This window comes from Oreochromis niloticus, linkage group LG14 (assembly GCF_001858045.2).
Source record: "Oreochromis niloticus isolate F11D_XX linkage group LG14, O_niloticus_UMD_NMBU, whole genome shotgun sequence".
Lineage (NCBI taxonomy): Eukaryota > Metazoa > Chordata > Actinopteri > Cichliformes > Cichlidae > Oreochromis > Oreochromis niloticus.
Window position 1 is genome coordinate 37,748,802 of NC_031979.2, and position 24,281 is coordinate 37,773,082.

At 44.4% G+C, this 24,281-nt stretch overlaps 2 protein-coding genes and 1 long non-coding RNA gene across 4 annotated transcripts; 2 read left to right on the plus strand and 1 right to left on the minus strand.

The window, feature by feature from the left end:
- Nucleotides 1-237: 237 nt before the first annotated feature.
- Nucleotides 238-2,294, plus strand: LOC109194615 (uncharacterized). Its single transcript, XM_025898214.1, has one exon. It carries the CDS (start codon nt 562-564, stop codon nt 1,369-1,371), a length of 810 nt encoding a protein of 269 aa, XP_025753999.1. The 5' UTR covers nt 238-561; the 3' UTR covers nt 1,372-2,294.
- Nucleotides 2,295-13,646: 11,352 nt separating this feature from the next.
- gmnc (geminin coiled-coil domain containing) lies at nt 13,647-20,805 on the minus strand. Of its 2 annotated transcripts, XM_005474887.4 has the most exons (5): nt 20,560-20,804; nt 18,267-18,446; nt 16,840-16,925; nt 16,156-16,272; nt 13,649-15,519 (listed from the first exon to the last, which is right to left on the minus strand). In XM_005474887.4, exons 2-5 carry the CDS (start codon nt 18,397-18,399, stop codon nt 14,572-14,574), a joined length of 1,284 nt encoding a protein of 427 aa, XP_005474944.1. In that variant the 5' UTR covers nt 18,400-18,446; nt 20,560-20,804; the 3' UTR covers nt 13,649-14,571. The 2 variants fall into 2 exon arrangements, with proteins under 2 accessions (XP_005474945.1, XP_005474944.1); XM_005474888.4 differs by lacking the exon at nt 18,267-18,446 and having other exon boundaries at nt 13,647-15,519; nt 20,560-20,805.
- Nucleotides 20,691-23,814, plus strand: LOC112842068 (uncharacterized). Its single transcript, XR_003213665.1, has 3 exons — nt 20,691-20,818; nt 21,069-21,103; nt 23,266-23,814. It is a non-coding gene; the product is annotated as an uncharacterized LOC112842068 (long non-coding RNA).
- Nucleotides 23,815-24,281: the final 467 nt, after the last annotated feature.

The following is a 24,281-nucleotide window of genomic DNA, read 5'->3' on the forward strand; positions in this document are numbered from 1 at the left end:
GACTGCATCCTGCACTTTGTCACGCTCTGAACTGTATATTTTATTTCTTTTTTTGGTATAAAAGTCTTTTCCTTTCACCATCATTATTCATGTCAGTGTTTTTTATTTGAGGTCTTCCATTTTCAGAATTACACACACAAAAATAAAACTCTATCCCTCCGCAAGGTCGTACCTTCCATCCACACCATGAATGAATGATATCTGATATTTTGTGGAGAACATAAAGACAATGTCTCCCAGTTTGATGTGTCTTCATGACGATTTGCCACCAAATGTCCAATGCTGACAAATCTCAGGTGAAGAATCAGTCCAGGTCCAGGTCTACTCTAAAACTGAATCCCTTTAATGTTGTGGTGAAATGTTTATGCAGATCTATCCCTGACATTTTCAGTAAATCTGGAAACAATCAGACAAACTAAAGTTGCCACATCTCCTCCTTAGCAGAGCTAAAAATACCCATGTACGTGTGGATATAAGCTGAACTTGTTAGTCTCTGAGCTGCAGTCCTTGAGTCTTTTTGTCTGTCCCCTGTCAGACCTATCAGAGGCCATCCTGCAGTCAATGCAGCGCAGCCGCCGCCTCCTCTTCGTTCTCAGCCCAAACTTCCTGGCAGAAAAGAGCTTCAGTCTCCTGGAGTGTCGTCTCGGTCTGTACCTCGAGAATAGTCTCCGAGCCTCTATTATCGCTGTGGTTTACCGCTCAGTCAGCAAACTGGCCTGTGTGGAGGTCCCTCAGCTCCGTCAGGCCACCATCACCACCGTCACGTGGCGAGGAACCCGATCTGAACCGCGGCGCTCTCGCTTCTGGCTCAGGCTGAGGCTGGCACTGCCCGTCCGCCCCCTCGCTCTGGGCAGGAGGTTGATCGACAGCACATCATCGCACTCAGACCTGGCTGCCATGGCCCTGCAAAGGGCTCAACGGATCCAGAGCCAGAGCGACAGAGCCAATCAGGGCCGGCGAAACGGGCGTACCAACGTTAGCCGCAGAGACAGGCGGACGCGGCCCAGAGGGTACGTAAAGAGAGGGGTCGTAAAAACGGAGGAGGGGCCACAGCACAGAAGGAGCTGTTCAGGGTGCGCTGGGTTTATGGGTAATGTAGAGGGGGCAGGGGTGGAGCTTACAGTAGAGACGCAAACACAGCAGGAGTCATGCGACAGGACAGAGGTTCGTTCAGACCCGGTCCCAGAAACACACCCCAGCCCAGTTCCTGGCTCCACCCATGATGCTCACTGCTCTCCTAACCCCACCCCCATACACCACCTAGATTCTGACTCCGCCCTCACTACCAGTCAGGGAGACAAAATGGGGAAACACAGCCAACAGCAGTCGGTGAGCGGTTCCAGGACGTCTGAGGAAGTTCTTCCATCGTAGGGGGGAAAGGGGCGGAGCTTGTGGTGAAAATGTTACCACCTCCACCCTTTGATAAAGACCTTTATTTCTAACTTAAAGTGGATGCTGCATTCAAATCATGTCAGGAAAATGCAAGTGTTTGGAAGGTCAGAAGAAACATTATGATGAGTTTGTCCTGAGGGAGGCGATAGAGAGCAAAGTCCAGGGGTAATTCAGATCTTTAGAGTTCATCCTCTGGAGAGTAGGAGGTCCGTATATTTCAGGATGATCTAAACGGCAGATCTTGAAGGTTTCGGAACTTCTGCAATGGTACAAGAACTACGCCTACATGAACAAAAGTACTGGGTCACATCTCCTAATTAGTCAGTTTGAATTGAAGTAGGTGCTGTAACAGGAAACCATTGTTGCATCAAGGAGCTTCCCTCCTAAATGTTTCACCACGCTTTCAGTGGTATTATTTCAAAGTGGAAGCTTTTAGGCACTCAGCCATGCAGTGACAGACTGTGTAAAGTACGTGAGCGGGGTCTCGAGTGTTCAGGCGCACAGTTCGCAAAAGTCGCCGACGCTCTGTTGAGTCAAAGGCTGCAGCGCTCCAAAGCTCCTCTTGCATGGCCGAGCAGCTCTTACAGCTGTCTTGTGTGGGTGGTCTCGTACTTTTGTCCATATTGAGGAAGTTAATATACCTTTTAATCAACCAGAGTATTGTTTCCCTAATTTGGTCTCTAGTAAAACTGCATCAAGGCCACAGAGAAACGCTGCCTTAAGGACAAACTCAGGGACAAAGTTTTCGGTGTCTTTCCTTAATTCACAAGATTTACAGCTCACAGTGAAAATATGAAACCAACACATCAAAACACTTTGAATCTTTATGGCTTTTATAAGAGCATCAACCTCTAATAAAATTAAGCTAATGCTAAAGTGCCAAAATCTGCAGTTCCTCTAATGGCCACTTGAGGCTCCAGCAGCGAGTCAGTCCCCACAGATGTTAAAATGTCTGATCTTACAGCAGAAATCAACGTGTTTACAAAAGGTTTCGTTCTCTTTAGCTAACTCACCTGTTTAAATGATCTTAAGGCTTAAAATTTGCATTATTGGGGGTGTGGCCTCTTTGATTGACAGGTGGACAAAGGGGCTGCTGCTGCTACACCCACTGAAGATAAATGACAAGAACATGAGAACAATCCAGGTTCATGTTTTATGGAAGAAAGTACCTCATCAGCCGGCCACCACACGACCTCCATTAGCAGGTGACGACATTAGCTGCTAACAGAATCCCAGTTCACCTATAAAATAACTGGAAATGCCTTATTTTTATATATCTTACTTTAGTCTCTGCGTTTTCTAATAGAAAGGGAGTCCCTTGTTATTTATGTTGATTTAATAATGTTTCCACAGCCCCGTCTGTTTTCACCTGAGACCTTTAATCAGTGTTATCTCTTCTTGTAGTTTTGCTGTTTCTGCATGTCAGCTGCTGTTCTCAGATCAAACCCTGCTTTTCTTTGATGACTAATAATGAGATGAAACTGCTCATCTTTACGTGGAGAGACTGAACGTGCTTGTACATGATGTGATACCATTTCTATAAAGAGATGTTGGTTAATAAAAATCTATGTTGATGACAATAATTGCTTGGTATCTGGTTATGTAGTTGCAGGACTTTTATTTTGACATTTTCATCAAATGTCTTTTCTTCATCACCTTCCCATCGAGGATGGAAAACATCGTGCCAGGATTCAGACATGTCGGCGGTTTATGGCATGAAATGGAAAACACACTATCATTAATGAACATGTTGGTCCACTGCTATGAATTGTGGAATGTCATTACCTGCTTTCTCCAAAAGTTGATTCTGTTCATCTGGACGTAGCGTTTTGTGGGAGAAACGTTTCATCACTCATCCAGGTACTTCTTCAGTCTCAGCTGACTGCAGGTTTCCCCAATCTTATAAACAGGACATTTGCATAATGACTGAAACCAGCCCAGTGAAGGAGAAATGGGCTGTGAGGTCAGTTCCTTAATCTTAATTATGCAAATTCTCATGGCCATTGATCAACAACCACTGATCAATGGCCATGAGTACCATTCACAGAGAGTTGGGGAATGGCTGCAATCACAGCATTGTAAGATGGTGACAGATGTACCCTTAGGCCCCCTCCTCGATTCTGGAGGATTCTGGAGGATCCTTCACAAATGATCCTCCAGTGCATTCTTTGCTGATGTGATAAAGAAAGCACTGCAGAAACCTCTGGGTCATTCACACATCTTCCTGAACAAAACTGACCCCTTGACTGTGGCGCTGGCGGTAACAACTGATTTTAGGTGGGAAAATGCAGCAGAGACGTAAATGAGAGGCTAAATCAGCACAAACCAGCAGGTGTCACTGTTTGACCACCCAGCCTGAGTGCAGGAGTTCCTGTGTGTCCAGAATTAGGACGCACAGTCTGCGTATCGCCTCTGGATTCATGAGGTTTATATATTTATCAGGGCAGCACACATGGATTAATAAAAAACCTGAATTCTTACTGTCAACTGTCACAACCCCCAGAAAGGCTTTCTACACATCACGTCCCGTCTAACCAAAAAGAGTGAAGTGGTTCCAAGAATTCTGTCAGTTATTAACATCTAACAAGCAAAAGAAATTAACCATAGCCAACAGAAGGCACGCCAAAGTTACCAAAGACAAGGGAAGCTGCTCAGCTGGAAGATCTGAGCCTTCCTGCTGAGATAAGCCAACAGCAGAGCCGAACCCAACAGGAACAGAGCCACCCTCCACGAGAAACTAAGGAGGTACCAGGAGACTGAAGCATACAAACACAGGAAGGTAAAAGGAGCGAGGGAAGGAAACAACTTCCTGCTTCTTTATTGGCCAGACCAGAGACACCTGAAGGAAGCGCAGGAAGCAGGAACACGGATCATAACCGGATATGTGAATCCTAAAGAAGAGGTGTGACATTAATACAGTCACCACAGTCTTACTGCGCACTGACATACCAGCACAATCAGAAGAATAGGCAGTAACAGGAGTATAAGGAAGTAGAAGTACAAGAAAGAAGTATTAATTAGTAGTGCAAGTACAGTGTTAGAGGAATAAGGAGAAAGAAATACTGATATAAGTCGACATTATACAAGTAATAGTACTCAAATAATTAATAGAGGAAGAAATACAAAATGAAAAATAGTTGTTGTAGATGAATAAAAAGATAGTAATATAAGTATATACTATGCTTATGGAAGTTTGTAACTGTATGTTTATTGAATTTTAAACTTTACACTGACACCAAAATTAAACAAGACAAAACCAACATAGTAGAACAAAACAAAACAAAACAAACAAAACAAACAGACAAACAACCCGGCTCATGAATACAAAGAAATAAATGGAAAATCCAGACATTTTAATGATGAGATACGATTAACACTACATATATGTAAAATAGCAGTGATCTGCTTGCATTACACCAGGGCCCGTGAGAAAATAGCAGAGATATCCAAACCAACATACGCCATAAATGGGTCCCATATTTTATGAAACTTTTTGTCCCTACTGTGTAGCCTACATGTTAAGAAATCTAGTGACACATATTCCAGTACCGTCTGACCTTCATCCAGCAGGTATCTACCAAGCTGCACATACATGCTGTTTCCTCACTGCACAGGGGATGCAGTTCACACGCCACCTTCAGCTGAGCCACGAACCGCTGAACCCCGTCAGAAACGTATGAGCCAGAGATCAGTGACATTAGCTGTTTTTGAACTGCTGCAGTTGTTTTGTAATTAATTCATGTTTTAAATTTAAGTGGCGTCTTTGGCCGAAGCCGTGAAACACAAAAATCCCGAGCGTTAAATTTAAAGCTCTGCTCACAGTATCATCCATCATCTCCTGCTGTGTGCACGCAGAGATCAATAGCAGCTCATTGTGCTGTTTATTTGAGTTGTTTACAAATAAACCAGAGAAAAAGAAGTACACAGAGTACACACAGGTAGTACTCTTTGCTTCACTTCCTTATGTTTGCTGGGATTTTGGATGTTTGAGGTAAAACTGCTTTAATTACAGCTGTGCTCGTTTGCAGTGTAAATAATTCGACACTGATTAGAGGAAATTTTAAATAAAGGTTTGACTCTTTATTGCTCTACAAATATTACAACGTCAGGATTGTTGTTTCTCTTAGAAAATGATTTCTGTCATGCTCTTGCTAATGCACCAGTGTTAACACTGACTGTTTGCAGCTTTATTGGCAAAACTCTGAATTTTTCTGTGGAAATTTTCACATTTTTCTTAATATTGAAACTTTTTCAGATATTATGTTAAAAACACTTTGGTCTTTAACTGTCATGACTTAAGTTACAGTATATTGGCCATTAAAGAGGAACATGATTGGATTATTTTGGAGCCCAGATTTTTTCCACCTGGTGAAGGGGGCGGAGCTTCTTCCTCTGCTCTGTGATGATTGATGGTGTTCGACATCTCGTCTGCAGAGAGCAGCAAACGCACCTCCTTGTATTTTAATAACGATTTGTGACACAGTCTCCTGGAAGTTACAGAAATGTGATCCAGGAAACGCCGGTGTTCTGACAAACCATCCTACTTTGGCAAAACGTCCTACCGTAAGTACTTTATGCACATTTCTGCTTTCACAGTGTAATTTCAGCACAAATTTAAGTAGGTATGATGGTTTGCCACTTAACTTTGCCCATCAGAGTATGCTTGTAGCTCATATTCATAAAGCCAAGACGGTTTGCCACTTCACTGTATCCATTAAAGTATGTTTGTAGGTCACATTCACAAAGGTAGCACTTAATTGTACTCCTCAGAGTATTTTTCTAGCTAATATTCACAAAGGTAGGACAGTTCGCCACTTAATTTCGTATTGTGCGCATGCGCAGAAACAACGGGTAGGATGGTTTGTCAGGTAGGATGGATTCCCAGAACACTGGCGTGAGAATCCATGTGCCGCCCAAAACAGCCAACAACACAGTCACAAACAAACAGTTGGAACATTGCTGCTTCACTGTCTGTCAGAAAAATGCAGGGGGGGGGCGACGCCCCCGTCTCCTCGCTGTGACAGTGACACTGTGTGGATGTGAAGTATGATCATTTTGGAACATGCTACAGTATTTGCAGTTTCTAAACCTTCACATTCATAGGCAACAGCAGACAGGCCGATGACAATAAAAAACAGGGTCTATTCCGGGTCATTTACACTAACAAACAGGGTGTTTCCACATGAATAAACTTCCGTATCTCCGTCTCTTTTCTTTGCTTATCTCAGCAGCTGTTAAACCAATCCACTTCAAACTCGCTGGCTGTGTTTGGGGGGGCTCTGATTAAGAGTAGTGCTGAGGTACTCTGGATAAGTGGCTGTCATACTTTGGCTGCTTCCCCCTCCGGTCCATGTGTAGTTTCTTTGACATTAATGCATTCACAGGCCTCTTAACTCTAATTTTAATCATTTCAACAAAGTGTCAAAGCCTAACTTACCTAAACTTTAATTTTCCTCCCAAACCCCTAAAAGAGTCTGATGATCTAAAAGCCCAGTGCAGTGTTCCTGCTGCCGCGGTCTGAGACTAAAGCCTGAAACAACGGCGTGTTTTTCTCGCCTGCTGCCGTGTTTTGGCTCTGACTGCTTTTATTAGCAGAGGGATAAGCTGGAGATATGCTCTATGAGCGTCACTGAGCATCACTGTCACCGTGACCTTTACCCGCTCCTCTCATCTGTCTCTACCTGTCGCTCTTTACTCTGCTCGCACTAATAAAGCAGAAATGGCTTTTAAAGAAAAACAGGCTCATCAGCGTTTATTAATGCGAGCCGCAGCTCAGCCAGACCCTCTCGAACCATCCGTCATCCGTCAGCGCTGCTGAGGATCCCTGCCAGCAGGGCGCCGCCGCAGCAGAAGGACATCGATTAAAAGTGTAGTTAGAGGAGTTTCCTCTGGCAGCGTCACAGATCCTCTGCATGCATGTTGGATTTATAAAAGATGAGCACGACATCTGAAGTCTTCAAACTTTATTTACAGCTGCGTGTTAGCCTGTAAAAAGATGCATCAGAGCTCCCGGCAGACCTGACAGAGGAAAGTCTCAGCATCACGTCTCTCGCCGCTTTGAACCCTTTTGACTGCTGCCATGTTGGTTTTTGGGAGCCGTACATCACCGTATTTACAGTGCAACGCTATCAGCTAATGCTAGCTAGCTTCTATGGCTGCAACAAACCGCAGATCCGACTTCTTGAATGGTTTATTAGAAGAACTGACCAAACAGCCGTCACATTATTGGTCAGATACAGAAGAAACACAATCAGTTCTTTTATAGCTGACATGCTAAGAAAAGGTGGAGGAAAGTGTAAACAGAGCTGCACACACCCCATCAAACCCCAACCACAGCGTTACCAGCTCAGATATTTATTTGTAATCCAGTCTGATGTTCCCAGTGTGGACTGGTTCAACTGGTTATTAATTACTGTGTGTGTGTGTGTGTGTGTGTGTGTGTGTGTGTGTGTGTGTGCGCCCTACTGTACCAAAGGTTGTCTCTGTAAATTTACATTCAATGCACACTTGCAACACGCGACCAGCGTTATTTGATCCACCATTGACTGAAAATTCCTTCTTATGTTTCAGGTACATGGGCCAGACGTGGCCGTCAAAAAGGCTAGGTGGGTCTGGTACCAGGTAGTTTCCTTCGAGCTCCAAAACCCACTCGAGCTCCTCCTCTGGATTTCTCTTCACTTTGTACTTGTAATAAGTACTTCACAGCCTAACATGCCGTTTTTGATATATCTGGATGTGGCGTTAGATGCTTTTATTGACTCCTGTCTCCTTAATTTTGCACAGTTGCTTCACTTCCGAGATGTTTTTAGTCCATATCGAATCCTCGTGCATCTTTCCTGAGCTTTGATCAGACCATCCGTAACCCTCTGTGTCCACTTTGATGGTGTCACATCGTCTTCCAGTCCTCTGTGACAGGAAGCAGAATTCAGAGCTGACTCCTCAAACACAGCGGTGTGCTTGGATCGAATCTTTTCCTCTGTAACGTCACTCTGTGGTGGTGGGAGAACTCGGACTCTTTGACACCATGAAATGACACCGTTTAACTAAATGAAGAATACAAATTAAGCGTTGTTAGATCGTTAACCTGTTACAGCTGAAGCAGATGAAGCTGATGGACATTTACAGGTTTTTTTCACCATCATTATGTATACAGCACACTCACACGAGCTCCATAAAATAAGCTAATGTCCTCTGACGTCAATGACTTGTCCATGACAGGTTTGTCCCCGTCCACCAGATGCTTGCCCTCCAGCTCCTCCTCCTGGATCCAGGGTAGGGCCCCAGTCGCCCTGTCCTGGGCTGGGTGAACTGGTCCTTTGATTTTGTAATCATCAGAGAGGTTTTTCTGATCTCACTAGTTTGCTACGAGACCCTAAAGGGTCTGATTTTCCCTGGAAACCAACCTGGGATCACTCAGGCACCCAAACCACTCCACTGCTATAAGGTCTCTGCCCTCACTGCCCTCAGCCTGTTTAGCAGGAACTCGGGGTTAGCATCTGACCAGGGTGCGTCCTGGACAAGACGTTTTGGCCGTGTCCAGCTGGGAGGACAAGCGCCCGGTGGACCAGGGGGTAGAGATTATGTTTCTGGGGTTGTTTGGGAGCTTTTGGAAGAGCTGAAGGAGGTGACCAGGAAGGGGACATCAAAGCATCTCTGCTCAGACTGACCCCTGACCGCCTGGATGAGAGGCAGAAACCTGTCATTTCCACAGTAAGCCAACATGGAGGCTGTTAGCCAGTTAGCTACAGAGCGTGGATCTGGCAGCTTCATGGATGGTAGCTCACGAGCACCTTTAACCTTTTGTCCAAATATGATTCAGTGATGGTTCCACCTCATTGTGTGTGTGTGTGTGTGTGTGTGTGTGTGTGTGTGTGGTGACACTCAGTGAGTTAATTGTTGAGAGTTAATTGTTGCAGAAGACAGTTGGTGTGTAGTTACTTATCATCACACAGAATGCCATTAGGACTCATCAACCATTAAACTCAGCGCGCGCGCACACACACACACACACACACATACACACACACACTCACACACACACACACATACACACACACACACACACACACAGTGGATCGTAACAGTGTCTCTGACAGGTGTTGCAATAAAGTTAGGCATCCATGAAAAACAGGATTATCTCTTATTAAATCCATCAGCTACAGATTATAAACCCATGATAAACCAATGAAAACGCTCACTGTGCACCAACAGAGACGACTGTGAAGTCTGTGCACGAAGTCTTTATTTTCATTTCTATTTTTTTTAATCTATTTTCTCCTGGTTGGCTGTTTGATCCTCGGCGTGTCCACTCGCCCTTCACTTCCTCATTGTTCTCTAAATGCACATTAACCCGACGCAGCGGCAGGACTCTCATCACTTCTCATCAGGTTTTCTCTCTCACTGATCACTCCATCCAGAGGTCAGAGGTCAGCACCATCCATACACTTATACATGACGCATTACCTAAAAACAATTAGCATGACAACATGGCGGGCGCTCGGTCAGTCTGTAACTGTGTGTGTGTGTGTGTGTGTGTGTGTGTGTGTGTGTGTGTGTTTCCGCAGTCCTGACTGTGAAGCTCCCTCATCAATCAGCTAATTACTGTTAGAGAAGAATCGATAACGTTTAAACACACACACACACACACACACACACACACACACACACACAGTCCAGAGCAGTGTGTGAAGGCGTTCTTTATCTCGCCACTCTTCCTTCATTAAACGTCGTGTTTAAACAGGAGGTTAATGTCGCCTGCAGATTTTCAAGTTAAAAGTCTCTCTGTTATTTTTTATGGCATTCATACATGAGAAATTAATCTGAATCGTGTTGTTCTTGTTTGCATGCAGCACATGCTCATCTGTGCATCAGCAGGAAACTGTGGCAGCACTGTCCTTCATTTTTAGCCTGGATGTACAGCTCTGGCTCTGCTCTGGCTTTATGTATCTAAACATAGCTGTGCTTAGCAGGTCTTTAAATCAGGTGAATAAAAACACACTAAAACACAGGACATACTACACTGTCATATCTGTTTAACATAAACTGAGGCAAAATGCTGAAACACTGTGTGAAACACTGGCTGCAGCTCCGACGGTCGTCTGCTAGTCAGGAGGTTCGATCCCTGTTCCGAACCCTCCTCAGGCCACATACTGAACCCAGAGTTCCTCTCCGTGTGTGCACAAAGCTGCAGTCTTCTCAGGAGTGAACATCCCAGTAAATTCACCCCAAGCTCAGACCGCGCAGACGTCAGTTAGCAGGTTAAAGGTTAAAGCTCATTACAGTAATATTAGAAAAAGACTGAACAGGTAAGGCTGTGTGGCCTGACTGATGCTTCAGAGGCTTTGGAAAGGTTCTTCGTGCCTTTATTTCATCCCAGCTTAACTGCTGTAAAGCACTTGTTCGGGTGTCAGTGTGTGGTTGTAGCTGCTGCAGCTCAGTAGCTCAGTGACGCTGAGGGTTGCTGCGGAGGGCAGGTGGAGGTTTGGTGGATGCAGGAGATGAAAAACCCCAGAAACCTGAGCTCAGATCCTTCATCCAGAAACTGAAACAAGTGGCGAGGTGAGAAAGCTCACCTGTGTGAAATGTGTCGACTCATTAGCTGCAGCATTCTGAGGTGAGCAAGCTGTCGGGTTGTTTCCCGGGTAAGCCGGCGTGGATCGAGTTTCAGCCGGCCGCCTTCTTTAATGACCCCTCTCCCTGGCCGACACTCAGAGCCTGTGATCCAGAGCGACCCTCCTTTCACATTCCTGCCAGATTCCGGGCCCCTCCAGCCCTGAAAGAGCCTCCAATCTGTCGGACATCTGCAGCCGGTCTTAACCTTCTCATTAGAGATACCCTCCTCTGTCGGCCCGCCACGGACACGACTCACTCCCAACTTTCCCTCGGTCCTGCTTCGCTCTCAGGGGACCCGTGGCAGGGCCAGGACCCCATGTTGAGAACCCCCAGGGAGAAAGTAAAACCCATCATCTTTACCTGCGTGGGCGGATCAGGGTGGAGGAGGATGTGAGGGGGGCGTCTCTGGGGAGTCGCAGGCCTCCTTTTGTTCCTGAGAAGGGAGGGAGGTGAGGGCGAGGAGGAGGATGGTCAGACTGGTTTAACTGGTAACAGAGGAAGAGCAAACTCACAAAACTTTAATTCTTAGCGTGCCTCGAATCAGAAAGCCTCCTGAAAACTCATCACACCTGCGACATCTGAACACAGCGTCACTCCAATGTTTCCAGGAGTGCAGGAGACGCCCGTGTGACCAAAAGTATGTGGACACCCTCTGCTGTCCTCTCAGGTCTGCATGTGATGAGGCTCTGCTGTCCTCAACACAGGGCAGGAAAGTTTGGATTCAGGAGACAGACACTATCTCTACTTTCAAGATTAGGCTTCAAACTTTCCTTTTTGCTAAAGCATATAGTTAGGGCTGGACCAGGTGACCCTGAATCCTCCCTTAGTTATGCTGCAATAGGTGTAGGCTGCTGGGGGATTCCCATGATGCACTGGGTGTTTCTTCTTCACTCACTATGTGTTAATAGACCTCTCTGCACTGAATCATGCTTGTTATTAATGTCTGTCTCTCTTCCACAGCATGTCTTTATCCTGTCTTCCTTCTTTCTCACCGGTCGCAGCAGATGGCCCCGCCCCTCCCTGAGCCTGGTTCTGCCGGAGGTTTCTTCCTGTTAAAAGGGAGTTTTTCCTTCCCACTGTCGCCAAAGTGCTTGCTCATAGGGGGGCATATGATTGTTGGGTTTTTCTCTGTATCTATTATTGTAGGGTCTGCCTTATAGTATAAACCGCCTTGAGGTTACTGTTGTTGTGATTTGGTGTATAAATAAAACTGAATTGAAAGGCAGGCGTCTCTCAGTGGTTGTCTGGATGAAAACAGTTTGTGGAGTGTCTCAGTGAACAAGCTCTTGGACAGATAATCTCTGAGATTTGAACCTCTAACTTTTCCATGTCTTTGGTTTGGAACCAAACATCTGCAAGAAAATTAGCTTTTGTGGCGACTGAGCTAATGTCAGCTGATGTCGGGGTCAAACTACGCTATGGGCCAAATCTGTGTCCTGACGTCCTAAAGACAAAAATAACCAACTCTAAAACTCATAAAAAGCTTTAGTTAGGCCTGCACAACAATAACTGCGTTTGCTGTGTGACATGTTCACAGAGTAAAGTCCAACACTTAGAAATGAAGCGCATTTTATTTTTAGGATGGATAATGCTTTCACATGTAAACCTATCTGATAGTTTACGTGTTAAACAATGGGTTAAGAAAATGTTTTTCCAAATAATATGAAAACAATTTCATGTTAATTGGACTCACATGTAGACAGACGATGTTATCAGACATGTTTTTATAGACACAGTAGAAAAATTAGATTTTAAAGTAAAACGTTGCATTTGAAAACAATACAGCTACATGATAACATAAACAACATTAGCTTTGGGCACATTTGAATCAATTGTCATTTCAGCAATCATTCAAAAACTCAACAATTTAAAAAAAAAATTGCCTTATAGTCAAGTTAATAATGATTTTACTCATAATTTTGCTGAATTTATTGGTACAATGTTCCTAAAAACTTCACACTAGTATGGAAAACATCTGAAATATGGTTAACGCCATGCACTGTGAACCATAAAAATGAACTTTTTCTGTTGTCTTTTTAAAGTCTAAAACAGCAGTTATTTTTTAGTGATCATTTGAAGCTGGCTCAGAAACTGAATCAGATCCCAATAACTCTTATGTTAAACTCTGTGAGAAGGCTGGAGGGGTGATGGTAATTTATTAGTATGTCATAATTAGTGTTTGAACTTGGTTTTGTTTTTTGATACAGAGTAGTTTTACTTTTACTTGCTTTTACTTGTATTTCCACCCACTGGTTCTTTTAAGGCACCAAAGTCTAGTGGGATAGAGTTTGAAAAGGATGGTGGTTTGGGGTAAAATACACTTCTTTACAACAGTAACCTTTACCAGTTATGAAATATGACCAGGTGACAAGTTTGTGCACAACTGTGACCATGTTTATTTCTGCTGTAATGTTGGACATTTTAACATGACAGTCTATCCAGTCTTTAAGTGATGACGTATGAATCCCGCTTCCGGGTCCAAACTACTCTGTGTTTATTAAGGCTGTTGTGTTTTTAACATGTTTTAATGCTTTGTATGTTGTTCTATTGAATCTGAACAAGCCCCTAAAACAGTCAGTGATCACTGTCGGCCTCTCTCAGTTTTTATTGCCACTGTTCATTTTAAAGCTCAGTTTTTAAAACCTTCCGATGTAACTCAGTGATGCTGCAGCGTTCGTTTGACTTTGGGACCTGAAGCAGAGTTTGGACCCAGAAACGGCTAATGATGTCCGACTTAAAGGGGGGGTGACTGCCTCATTTTTGGAGCCTCTGGTGGACATTAGAGGAACTGCAGTTTTTGGCACTTTGGATTTGGCTTAATTTCCAGCCCCAGGGCTTAATGTTGGCTTCGGCACATTTTCAATGCCTTGGTCCATTTAAAAGTCTCTCATTGAACCATAGTCAGTAGGTCCTCAGCTAACTCGCAGGAGCCAACAAGATTTCAGAAATGAACTCGTCATCTGGTCATAATGGCTCTGGTCCCTCGCTGACATTCATGTGATATACATATATGTATGTAGAAAATACAGACACAAAGCAGCAAAAGTTTCATTACTATTATTTTTATGTGGCAGTTTAAAATACAGACTAAACGCATACGTCAGCATACTGGTGTTATTTTAGGCAGTTTTGTTAATTTGAATGTTTCATTAAGTTAAGATTAAGTTTTTTCATTAGATCTATACTTAATAAAATGGTTTGGTTGCTCAGGCTCGTGTTTTTCTTTTCCAGTTGCTACTGTACTCTTAGCTTTTGGATTACTGAGTAAACAGAATGCAATCAAGTAATCGTCAGTAATATGAGCATCATAAAGGCGAGTTAAAGAGGTGTTTCCTTCAAGCTTTGATGTCATAGGTCTCTGAACTGTTTAAACATCTGTCCGTGTGGCCTTCAAGATTAACCTGAGGGTCCTTCAAGGCATTTTTTGATACTCAGTCCAGAACATTGTCTAAAAGCCATAGTGAGTCCACTTGAACGTGCTTTTCTAAAGGATCAGCCTGAGATGTTTATGCAGTAAGACAATGTGAGGCTTTTGATTGTCTTTCAGAGTGAGGACCATCTGGTTTCCTATGGTTCTTGTCTGGGAACCCAGGTAAAGTTCCACCGGCCCTCCATGTCCTTTCTGACAAAGGCCTGTCCCTGGGGGAAGCTGTGGGTCTTGACGCTGCTGGATGGACTGAGGGACATGCTGAATGCCAAATCTGTCCGGTTGCGAGGCGTATGTGGTGCTGCCGGAGGATGACATGGGCTCGTTGGAATGCAGCCACTAGCAGAAGTCCTGGGTTGGTCTGGACCTGAAGGCAACACGGGGGAGGAAAAGACTCTTTCTGCTAGTGGGGTGAACTGGATTGTGTCTTGTGATGGTGTCTGGGTTTCTTGTAGTGAAGACCAGTATGAGTGATGGTCAGCAGGATTTCCCTCCAGAGTTTGGAGTTGACTGAAGGCAGTGAGAGAACAGGTCTCGGCAGACGGGGCGCTATAGGTCCTGGTCACGGCTTCGGGAACCTCGTAATGTGTGCTCACTCGAGTGGCAGTGAAGTCATCTGGGCAGTTTGAAGCTGACCCAGGAGGATTTTCACAGTTTGCTTCTTGGCATTCAGCAGCACTGTACCTAGAGCTGGTTTCATGTGTTGCTCTTTGACAGTAACTGTGGACTGAAGCGTGTGTGGATGTGATGACCGGAGGGCTGAAAGAAGAGTTGGGATTGCATTCTGGGAATGAGGATGGATTGACGGCAGTATCGTAAACCAAACTCCTGAGACTGCACTCAGATGAGGATTCTTCGGATGTATCGATGGTGTCCCGATCCTTCAGTCCCAGAGTTCGAAGGACCCAGAGGTCCAGGTTTGGTTCTGAGCAGGCAGATGTCTCTAAAGACTCAGAGCAGAACTTGGCAGTGAGGTTCCTGCAGACTCTTTTGCTGATTTGTTGGGGGGCCGCTCGCTGATCGCCACAGTAACTGTCAAAGCAAGCCAGGTTTCTCTTCACCTTCCTCCTCCCATCAGCAGTTAGTTTCTATAAGAAACAAGGACAGAATGAGACCCAGTAACAGCACCGTGCTTTCGTTTTCTATCAGAACTTCTTTATCGGTGGCAAACATTTAATGCTTTGATAGAGGAAAAGACATTTTGGACTGATATAAAAGTGAACTTTGAAAGACTTGAGATGTCTTCAGGATTAGCGATCTGTGGTTACATTAACAGTGTCTGAATGTTTCAGTTGGCGTAATTTTTCTACTTATGTACAAAAACATTCAGTAAACCTGGTGGTTTACTGAGTAGTTCCTACCCTCACCTACGACCACAAGATGGACGTTACAAGCAGTTCAGCCTCAAAGATAAGGTGAGGAGGTTGGCCATTTGGAAGACTAGAGCGTCCACATCGAAAGGAGGCAGCTAAGGTGGTTTGGGCGTCTAACTAGGTTCTCCTAGGAAAGTTATTTTTTCTCTATATTGGGGGGCCATGACTAACAAGAAGAATCCCCGGGACACACCCAGGACACATGAAATATGTCTTTATGACTCTCAGCTTGCGTTCGAACAGCCCAGTAGACGAAGATCTGAGTGTCTTTGTTTAGACTGCTGGTTTATTTCAGATCTCTTTTTTTGAATATGCGAGATGTGCTGTCAGTGTTTCTGATGCTGCACAGACCTTTGCCTTTTGTTCCAGGTTTCTCACAAAGGAGGAATTGAGGAACGCTCTGAGCTTGTTGTTCTCCTCCTGCAGCCTGGCCAGCTCCTCCTCCCTCTGCAGCAGAGTGTCCTGGAGCTGGAAGGATACAATCACATCACAGCAATGCAGATTATAGGGATACGGGTATATGAACTGCAGTGTGGAGGTTCAGTCGCTCACATCGGCCGTTTCTTTTGAAATGTGTTACGGTTTACGGAATACACAGCGGATCATCTGCCTCCGTCACACCAACCCTCTGCGTTGTCCTTGTTCACTACATCCATGAACCTCCTCTGAGGTCTTCCTCTTTTCCTCCTGCCTGGCAGCTCCATCTTCATCATCCTCTGTCTCTCTTTTGCACATGTCTAAACCATTTTAGCCTCTCTGACTCTGAGCTGTCCCTCTGATAGACTCATTTCTGACCCTGTGCATGCTCTCTAACAAATATTGCTGTCAGTTAGACGTGCTAGATGTTTATGTTCACAGTGTACCAGCTGAAATAAGAAGTGTTACAGTAGCTTACTGAAAAAGGAAAAATAAACTGCTATACTTTGAGCTTCCGGTTGTGTATTTTGCACTCCATGTTTAACCTCGGCTGCTGTGCTAGTTGTAGTTGGTGTGCACTAAAACAATAATAAATGAAATGTGGGAACGTGTTGGTACCTGTTTGTTTCTCTGGAGGTGAGGAGAGAGCTCCTCTGTCCACATCAGAGCAGCCGGAGGCGTGGAGTCAAAGACACAATGAGACTCTGAGAGGAAGACACACAGCAGACTTTAAACTGGTGGCAGTGGTGGAGGATTTAGTCAGATTATTTGCCTAGTTTAAAGCCATGCTCTTAAATTCAGAGTAGGCTTTTTATTACATTTTAACTCAGGAGTGTATGCTCAAGATTGGAGCCAACCTCCAGATTGGCATTAGAGATTTGGTTCTTTTGAAACCTGTGTCCACGTAACCAAATAAATAAATAAATAAATTTGGCTTAATATTTCAGGCCCAGAGGCTTCCATCTGTGAGACCATCCATTAGTTGCTGAGGTCCAATTCTGAAGCCTCAAACTGAGGACTGATAGCTTGATTTAGACTTCTGCAGGAAATCTAGGTCCTAACTGACGTTGTAACCGGAAACTCCTTGTTTCCCTACACCACAAGCTTCCACGCCATTCAAGTCTTTGTGTTATGCACCAACCCGAAGTCTAGTTACATTTCTCTTGAGGTGCACATCAGGTTACATAGAAGGTTCCGGTTAATTACGGCGTAAATCTGACACAGAAGTATAAGTCACATGTTAGCCACCGCTATCATAGCTTTTCGAAACCAGATGTGACAGGTGAGGGGCAGGGCTGACCTTTCATTCGCACAGTAAACCATGGCTGACTTTGAGCTGACTCTAATGTGACCCTAATTTAAAACATGTTGGATTTAAAAAGACTTGAAACCAACCACCGCAACCATAAACTCATCAGGAAAGTGTTTACTGAGGTCAGAGGTGATTGAGCAGAAGGCTTTTATTCTCATAGACTTCTATATAATGACAGAAACACTTCATTTAAACCAGAGGAGCTGCCCCCTGCTGCAGGTTTCTTCCAATTCATCAGCACTGGTTTCAATTCTAATACACGGAAGTTGCCTTTAATTTTTATTAAAAGCCTTCAGGACAATGCGTGGATGGTTATAAAGTCTTTGGTTTTTGGTCTTGAGGCTCTGATTTCACATCAGCAGCATCTAGTGGTCGTTAGAGGAGCTGCAGTGTGGAGAATCCAGGACAGGGCATTCTTGACAAATTGGACTCTTGGAGAAAGAAGAGCCTGAGAAAATTAAAAGATGAATCTTAATATAAACTCTTCTGGATGTTTCCATCTGCAGCAAAGAGAGCTGAGACAGATCGCTCATGTTGAACCTGCCGGGAGCCTCTTGTGTTTGATGAATGATCCTCCAGCTCGCTGATTCCCACTCTGCTGAATGTGGCATTTATAGAAATGTAGAATAATTCCTTCCATGAAGAATACATCGCAGTCAGCAGAGTACAGCTGCCTTCTGCATCCTCGGCCTCTCACTAACTGTTACTATCTGATGTTGTTAGTTGAACTCACCCCATTCGGGCGACGACTCGTCACACTGCTCTCCGAGGTCGCTGAGGTCAATGGGGTCATGGGCCCAAGCGGAGGCCAGGGTTTCCATGGAACAGTCAACAGTGTCTGGGCCGAGAGCCAGGGCCTGGAGCATGAGATGGTGATGGTGATGATGAAGAAATGGAGGAGGACGGGGAATCCCTACAGAGAAACAAATGAAGGGAGGGAGGGAGTGTGTTTTTATACTTGTGTATCTATCTTTGTGGGGACTGTTTAATCCTTGTGGGGACACGTTAGCTGCTCCACACTTTGGCTCACGGTTTCAAAGAGTTGTTTGAGGTTCAGACTAGTGTTGATATGGTGACGATCAACACTTCAGAACGCAAAAGTATATGGACACCTGAACACTGAGATATCTGTACAACATTTATTCAGTGATGCTGTCTGCCCCCTACAGGCAACAAGAGGGACTGCAGAAACCCTGGTCTGTTTTTCAGCTGCAGGAACAAGATCAAGCCAACTCTGATGGACCTCTATCAAGGCTGTTTTCGAGAATAAAAAATGTACCTAAAAAAGTGTGGCTACTCTTAAAGAACAGAAGAAACCTTTTCTCCTCACCATGAAAAATAGAGCCAACAAATACCAAGACAAACAGCCATTGTTATTCCATTCTTCATCTTTGTTTTGGTGTAATTGGACCGACGTCGCTGCCAAAACTGTCATAAAACTACTGTAGAAGAGGATGTACAACAGAAATCCTCCAGGGGATGTTAGGAGGCCACTCCTATAAACATTTCTATGAGAGTGCACCCCTACAGGTCACAGATCACCAAACAAGAGCAGTAAAACTACTGCCTGCAGCAATACACAATGGGAAAAATGGACACACCCCAATTAGTTGTTTTTTGGTTTTTTTTTAGTTCATTCTGCACTTAAAATGAATTTAAAAACAACTTTTTAAAATAAAATCCAAGTTTTTTCCAAATATTGGAGCTTTATAAACTGGAATTTTGTGGCTGAAGCTGGAACTAAATCGTCTGATATTTAGTGTTAAATTTTGGGGGCAGTTCAGCAGGGACTAGAAGATATTTCACCCAATGCTGTGCATGTTTTTAATATTTTTGCAGCGGTCACAACCTTCTTCATGGCTTATTTCCTTTGAAAGTACTTCTGCAGACCAGAGTGTCCACTTTAATTATTACCCCTTCACCCATAATCCCCCCCAAAAATGCAAACCCTGTCATTGCAGCTGTGGGTGCAAAATTTTAAAAGCACATTTGATTTTTTTTTTTTTTTTTAAGTGTATCACTGAAAATATAACTATATACAGTTAATTAATATAACAATCTGGATTGCAAGTATGTGTGCCACTTGTGGATAGAAAGCAATTAAAAAAGTTAAGTTCTGAAATATTACAGTAATGTTTTACTAAAATTAATGTATATAAGGTTAACTTCATTTATACATTAATGTTCTGTTACCTTTTTTAAGTATATGTAAACTGACTGCCATGATGTTCAATCTGGACATATTCAGTAAAAGGACTAGATGTTACAATCCCTGATAATGCATCTAGTCCTTTTACTGAATATGTTCAGAATGACCATCATTCTTAAAACATCAGAGATCTGCTTCTCATAGATTTGATTAGATTTAATGTTCTGCATGCAGAACCATTGCTTAACAGTCCAAATCCCACCACTGTGTTGTTTTGGTTTTTGTGCCACCCCATTTAAAAACGCCCGGAGACTCCCCCGTGTCCCTTTGAATCTCTTAATTCAGACAATTCAGGGGAAAATGGACTCTAACCATGGGGGGGGGTTACTTTAGTCAAAATACTTGTCTCACTACTTTGTAAAACTCTTATTTAACACAGCACTACTGTATTTAAAGTCCGTGTAATCCATCTGAATGAGTCCATGAAAATCAACCCAAGAATCTCTTTTTACATTTCTCATTAAATATTCCCACTTCCTGTGGGCTCCCTCATTTCTAAAAGTCCTGGAAACGCCCCTGACGGTAAATGTTATAATCATTAAATGTGTAAAGTACTGGCTTAAGAATGGATACTTAAAAAACTGAACACTGGATTAAGATAACTGCACCTTTTTCAGTAAGCACAATCATTTTTCCCGCTGTTTGACCACACAGATATGAAGCTGTGTCCAAAACTTCCTCCAAACCTTTTAAATAAACCTGTTTAATAAAACCTTTTAAAATCTATTTTAAAACTCCGCTGCGGTCTGCGCCTCTCACCTGCCTGCGTTAAAAAGCCCACACTTTAAAGCAGCTGCGTGTTCATCGTGTTTTCTACCTGCAGAGACTCAGAGCGCAGGAGAGCCGCGGGGCGCAGAAGTCTTCCCGGGTTTTCGGAGTGCGTGTTGCGCGTAAAGCTCAGCGGACTCTCGCTCGGGTCCCAAAAGAAGCTATGCCCGGCTGAGGGTCCGGCCAGACTGCAGCCGACTGCAGCTCTCATACAGACAGGTGTGCGTGTGCAGATCCGTCTGTGCAGTCAGCTGTCGGGACGGAGCTGAGGGTCCCCCCTGCAGGCACGGCGCGGAAAAACTCCAGTGGTGAGTTCATTCATTCAGGGGAAAGCGGGCTCAGTGCACTTTGTGGGATATTCAGAAAAGAGCCACACGTGACAGGATCAGTGGGCAGACTGCAAACACCAGGCTATGTGATACTGTAGGGGTGTCAAACATAAGGCTCTGGGTCAGATTTTCTACACGTTAAAGAAACACAGCTGTAGTAAAGAAAAACAATCTCAGCAACATTTGCGCTGTAAATGTGTAAAATTACAGAAAATGTATTTTTCTGTAGTGAAACTGTCCGCAGTGGAAGCAGATGGAGAAAAGGTGAGAACCTTTCTGTCCGTTAATTGTTTATTATCATTTGTTTATTACTTATTACTTTGGTGGAGTGTGAATGGGAGTACGGGGGGTTGTTCTCAGCAGGAAAAACTGTCAAACTTATGAAAATTAAAATTTGGAAGTCCAAAATGTTTGCACTCTTTCATATTTTCAAAATGTCGTCCAGATGGTTGCATTGGAGCCTCTGCTGGTCCAGTTCTGGCCCTGGGCCTCATGTTCGACACCCATAAGGCCCAGTCCTTGAGCTGGATAACTGGGACTGTAAAATGGACTTCTGCTCCTGCCGTGGAGCCAAGCAATGGGAGGGAAGAGATGTTTTCAGATGTGAGTGGTTGATGGAGCTGGAATGAAAATGGATAGATGGATCAGGTTTTAGGTATTAGGTACACCTGTTCACCTGGTCTCCTTAACACAAACCTTTCATTTCACTAGCTGGGCCCATGTCCTCATTTTAGGTTTGACAGTGTTTTAGTAGGTAAAGGTGAATGGCTTTGACATGAATTGAGCTGCGGTTTGGAGAAGGCCTCGAAGGAGACTGGCGACGGCTCCCGGCCGGGCAGATCCCCGTGTACTAAATAGTACACAGAGAACGAGGGAGGGAGGGTGGCGCACGTACACGAGAATGATCAGCTTGCAGAACTGGGGGAAACTATATAGATGACAACCGGAAGGAGCGTGTTTGGAGGCGTGGTCCCGCTCCTGAAATTCCGATACATAATCTCCAATAGCCAATCACACGGCAGCAGCTCAGTGCATTTAGGCATGAACAGGATGTATGTTCACAGCTTTGAATGCAGAGATGGAGCAAGTGTAACCTGTCTGCAGCTGCTAGTGCTGAGATTTATCACACACACACACACGCACACGCACACGCACACGCGCGCGCACACAGAGAGTTAATCTGCAGTCTGACAGCAGGTCTGTTAAACTGCAGCAACAATTAGGAGTCTAATTCACAGACCTGCATTCCAGAGAGGTGACACATTAACGGAGGAAGAGGGACGACGAAGAAAGGGAGGAGAAAAAAAGAGGAGGTGGTGGGAGATACATAATTTATTTTTTATTTGAATACAATACAGCAGATTATGCAGCGACCTCTGAGCTCTCTGCTGGGTCAGGCGTCAGAGGTCGGCTGCAGCAATGGCTCTCAGGCTCAGATCGTTTACTCTGGTCTTGAAAGTCAAGATCAGGCTTCTGATGAGCGTCAGGCAGCTCTTCACCACCAGCTGAGGGACAAATCTGTTCCCCCACCCCTGGCGTGAGACTGCTAAACCATTAAAAATGACTTTCCCCATCGCCTTTTGTGGCTGGTTAAGCACTTATAGATGGGGTGGAGGCTGGGCAGTTAATGAGCTCCACCAGCAGACCTGCTGCTCATCAAATAGCAGCAGTGTGAACACAGTGGCCATATGCAGAGCCTGCAGGAGAGGGCAGGTTCAGCCCACTCATGGAGGCTGCAGTTAAAGGAGCTCTACAGATTTAAGATTTCAAAGTTTCCCAGAATGAATGAAAACTAAACTAAAAACTAAAACTAGGCAAGAAAAACATTTTATTCACTGAATTAAGAATAAAAAGTAGAAGCAGAACTAAAACTCTGTTGTGTTATATAATTGTTGCTTACCTGCTGAGGCTCTGGTCATTTTATTTACTGACATACCGTTAAAATATAATGATAAAGACTTAAAATAACACTGAAACTGATCAAAACTAAACCATACCAATAACAGTTGAACTGAAACGAGCAGCCTTCCAGTACAGACAGAACAGTCTCACATTAATTCCAAAATTATGGATTGATTTGCATCACAGGTGGGGTCTGGAAAAAAACTGGATCTGGATCCAGGAATTGGACATTGTGACAAACTTGTTCCAAATTCACCATCACAGCTTCAGATACTGCTGGGATGTCTTCCCTCACTGGGGAGTTATCAGCTCAAGACCTGAAACGATTCAAATACAAAAAAACATGAGACAGTATTTAATTAACAGAGGTGATCTGACTGTATCGGTCTCTGACATCACTGTGGAGGAAGTCTGGTCCACTCCTCTTCACAGCGTTGCTTCGGTTCATCGAGGTTTGCAGCATTCATCCATGCACAGCTCTCTGAGCTCTGCAGCACTTTGATTCTTTTCTTTTTCTGGTGCAGATCTGCTGTGCTTGGATCATCAGCCGTGGGACAGACGGCCTCACACTGGTATACGGAGGAGTTTATGGTCCACTCAGTGACTGTGAGGAGCCTAAATCCTCACCCCTCTACCACTGTACAAGCCTGCTGCTGTCAAACGTGTGGCTCTGTGGCACAGCGGGCAGTGCATTGGACTTCTAGACCACTTCTGAGGAAGAAATTCAAAGGTTGTACGTTTCCCCTCTTAGCTCCATGGAGTAAGGCTGGACTCTGCGTTTTGGTTCAGCTCATGCTGAATGAATAATTACAGGGTGTAATATGTCGCGTGTTGTAGTTCATTGGAGGTTTGGGTTACCTAATTTTAAGACCTGCTGAGGATCAGATGATCTTTTATTGTCTGCTCAAGCTCAGAGTTGATGGTTGGTTAGTTTGTAGTTTTCGTGTCTGCTCCTTTAGTTGCTCTTTATTAATATCAACGTTGTATTTTTAATAAACACGACACATCGCGCCTCTGTTTTTAGTCAAACTGAAATCATGGCATCGCATCTTTGTTTGATGTTCTCCACACTGATGAGAGCTCATCACAACCATGGTTCAACGGTTTCTATGGAAACTACAAACATCCACCTCGTGGTAGCACCAGAGGAAAAGTCAGAGGTTTGATAAAGTCAGCAGCGCTGTGTGTGTGTGTGTGTGTGTGTGTGTGTGTGTGTGTGTGTGTGTGTGTTTGGCAGACAGGGGGTGTGTTTGGGAGTGTCGGTCAGCAGGTCGCCCTCTCAGCTCCTCTTTGAAGTGTCTCCGTTGCAGCCGGCCTTCGTGCTGAGCTCTCATTCACAGCCACTGGATCAGGACGCCCTCTGCCAATTACACGCAGCCTCCGGGCTGCCGTAGCTCACCAGCACGCGTCCGGCAGGCAGCAGGTCGGAGGATTACTGACCCACCGAAGCCAGCTGGTTTAGTTTGGTGTCTGCTGAAGTGTCTTTGAGCCAGGCACTGAAACTCTGACATGGGTTCCTGTGCGGCTTCATCATCACTTC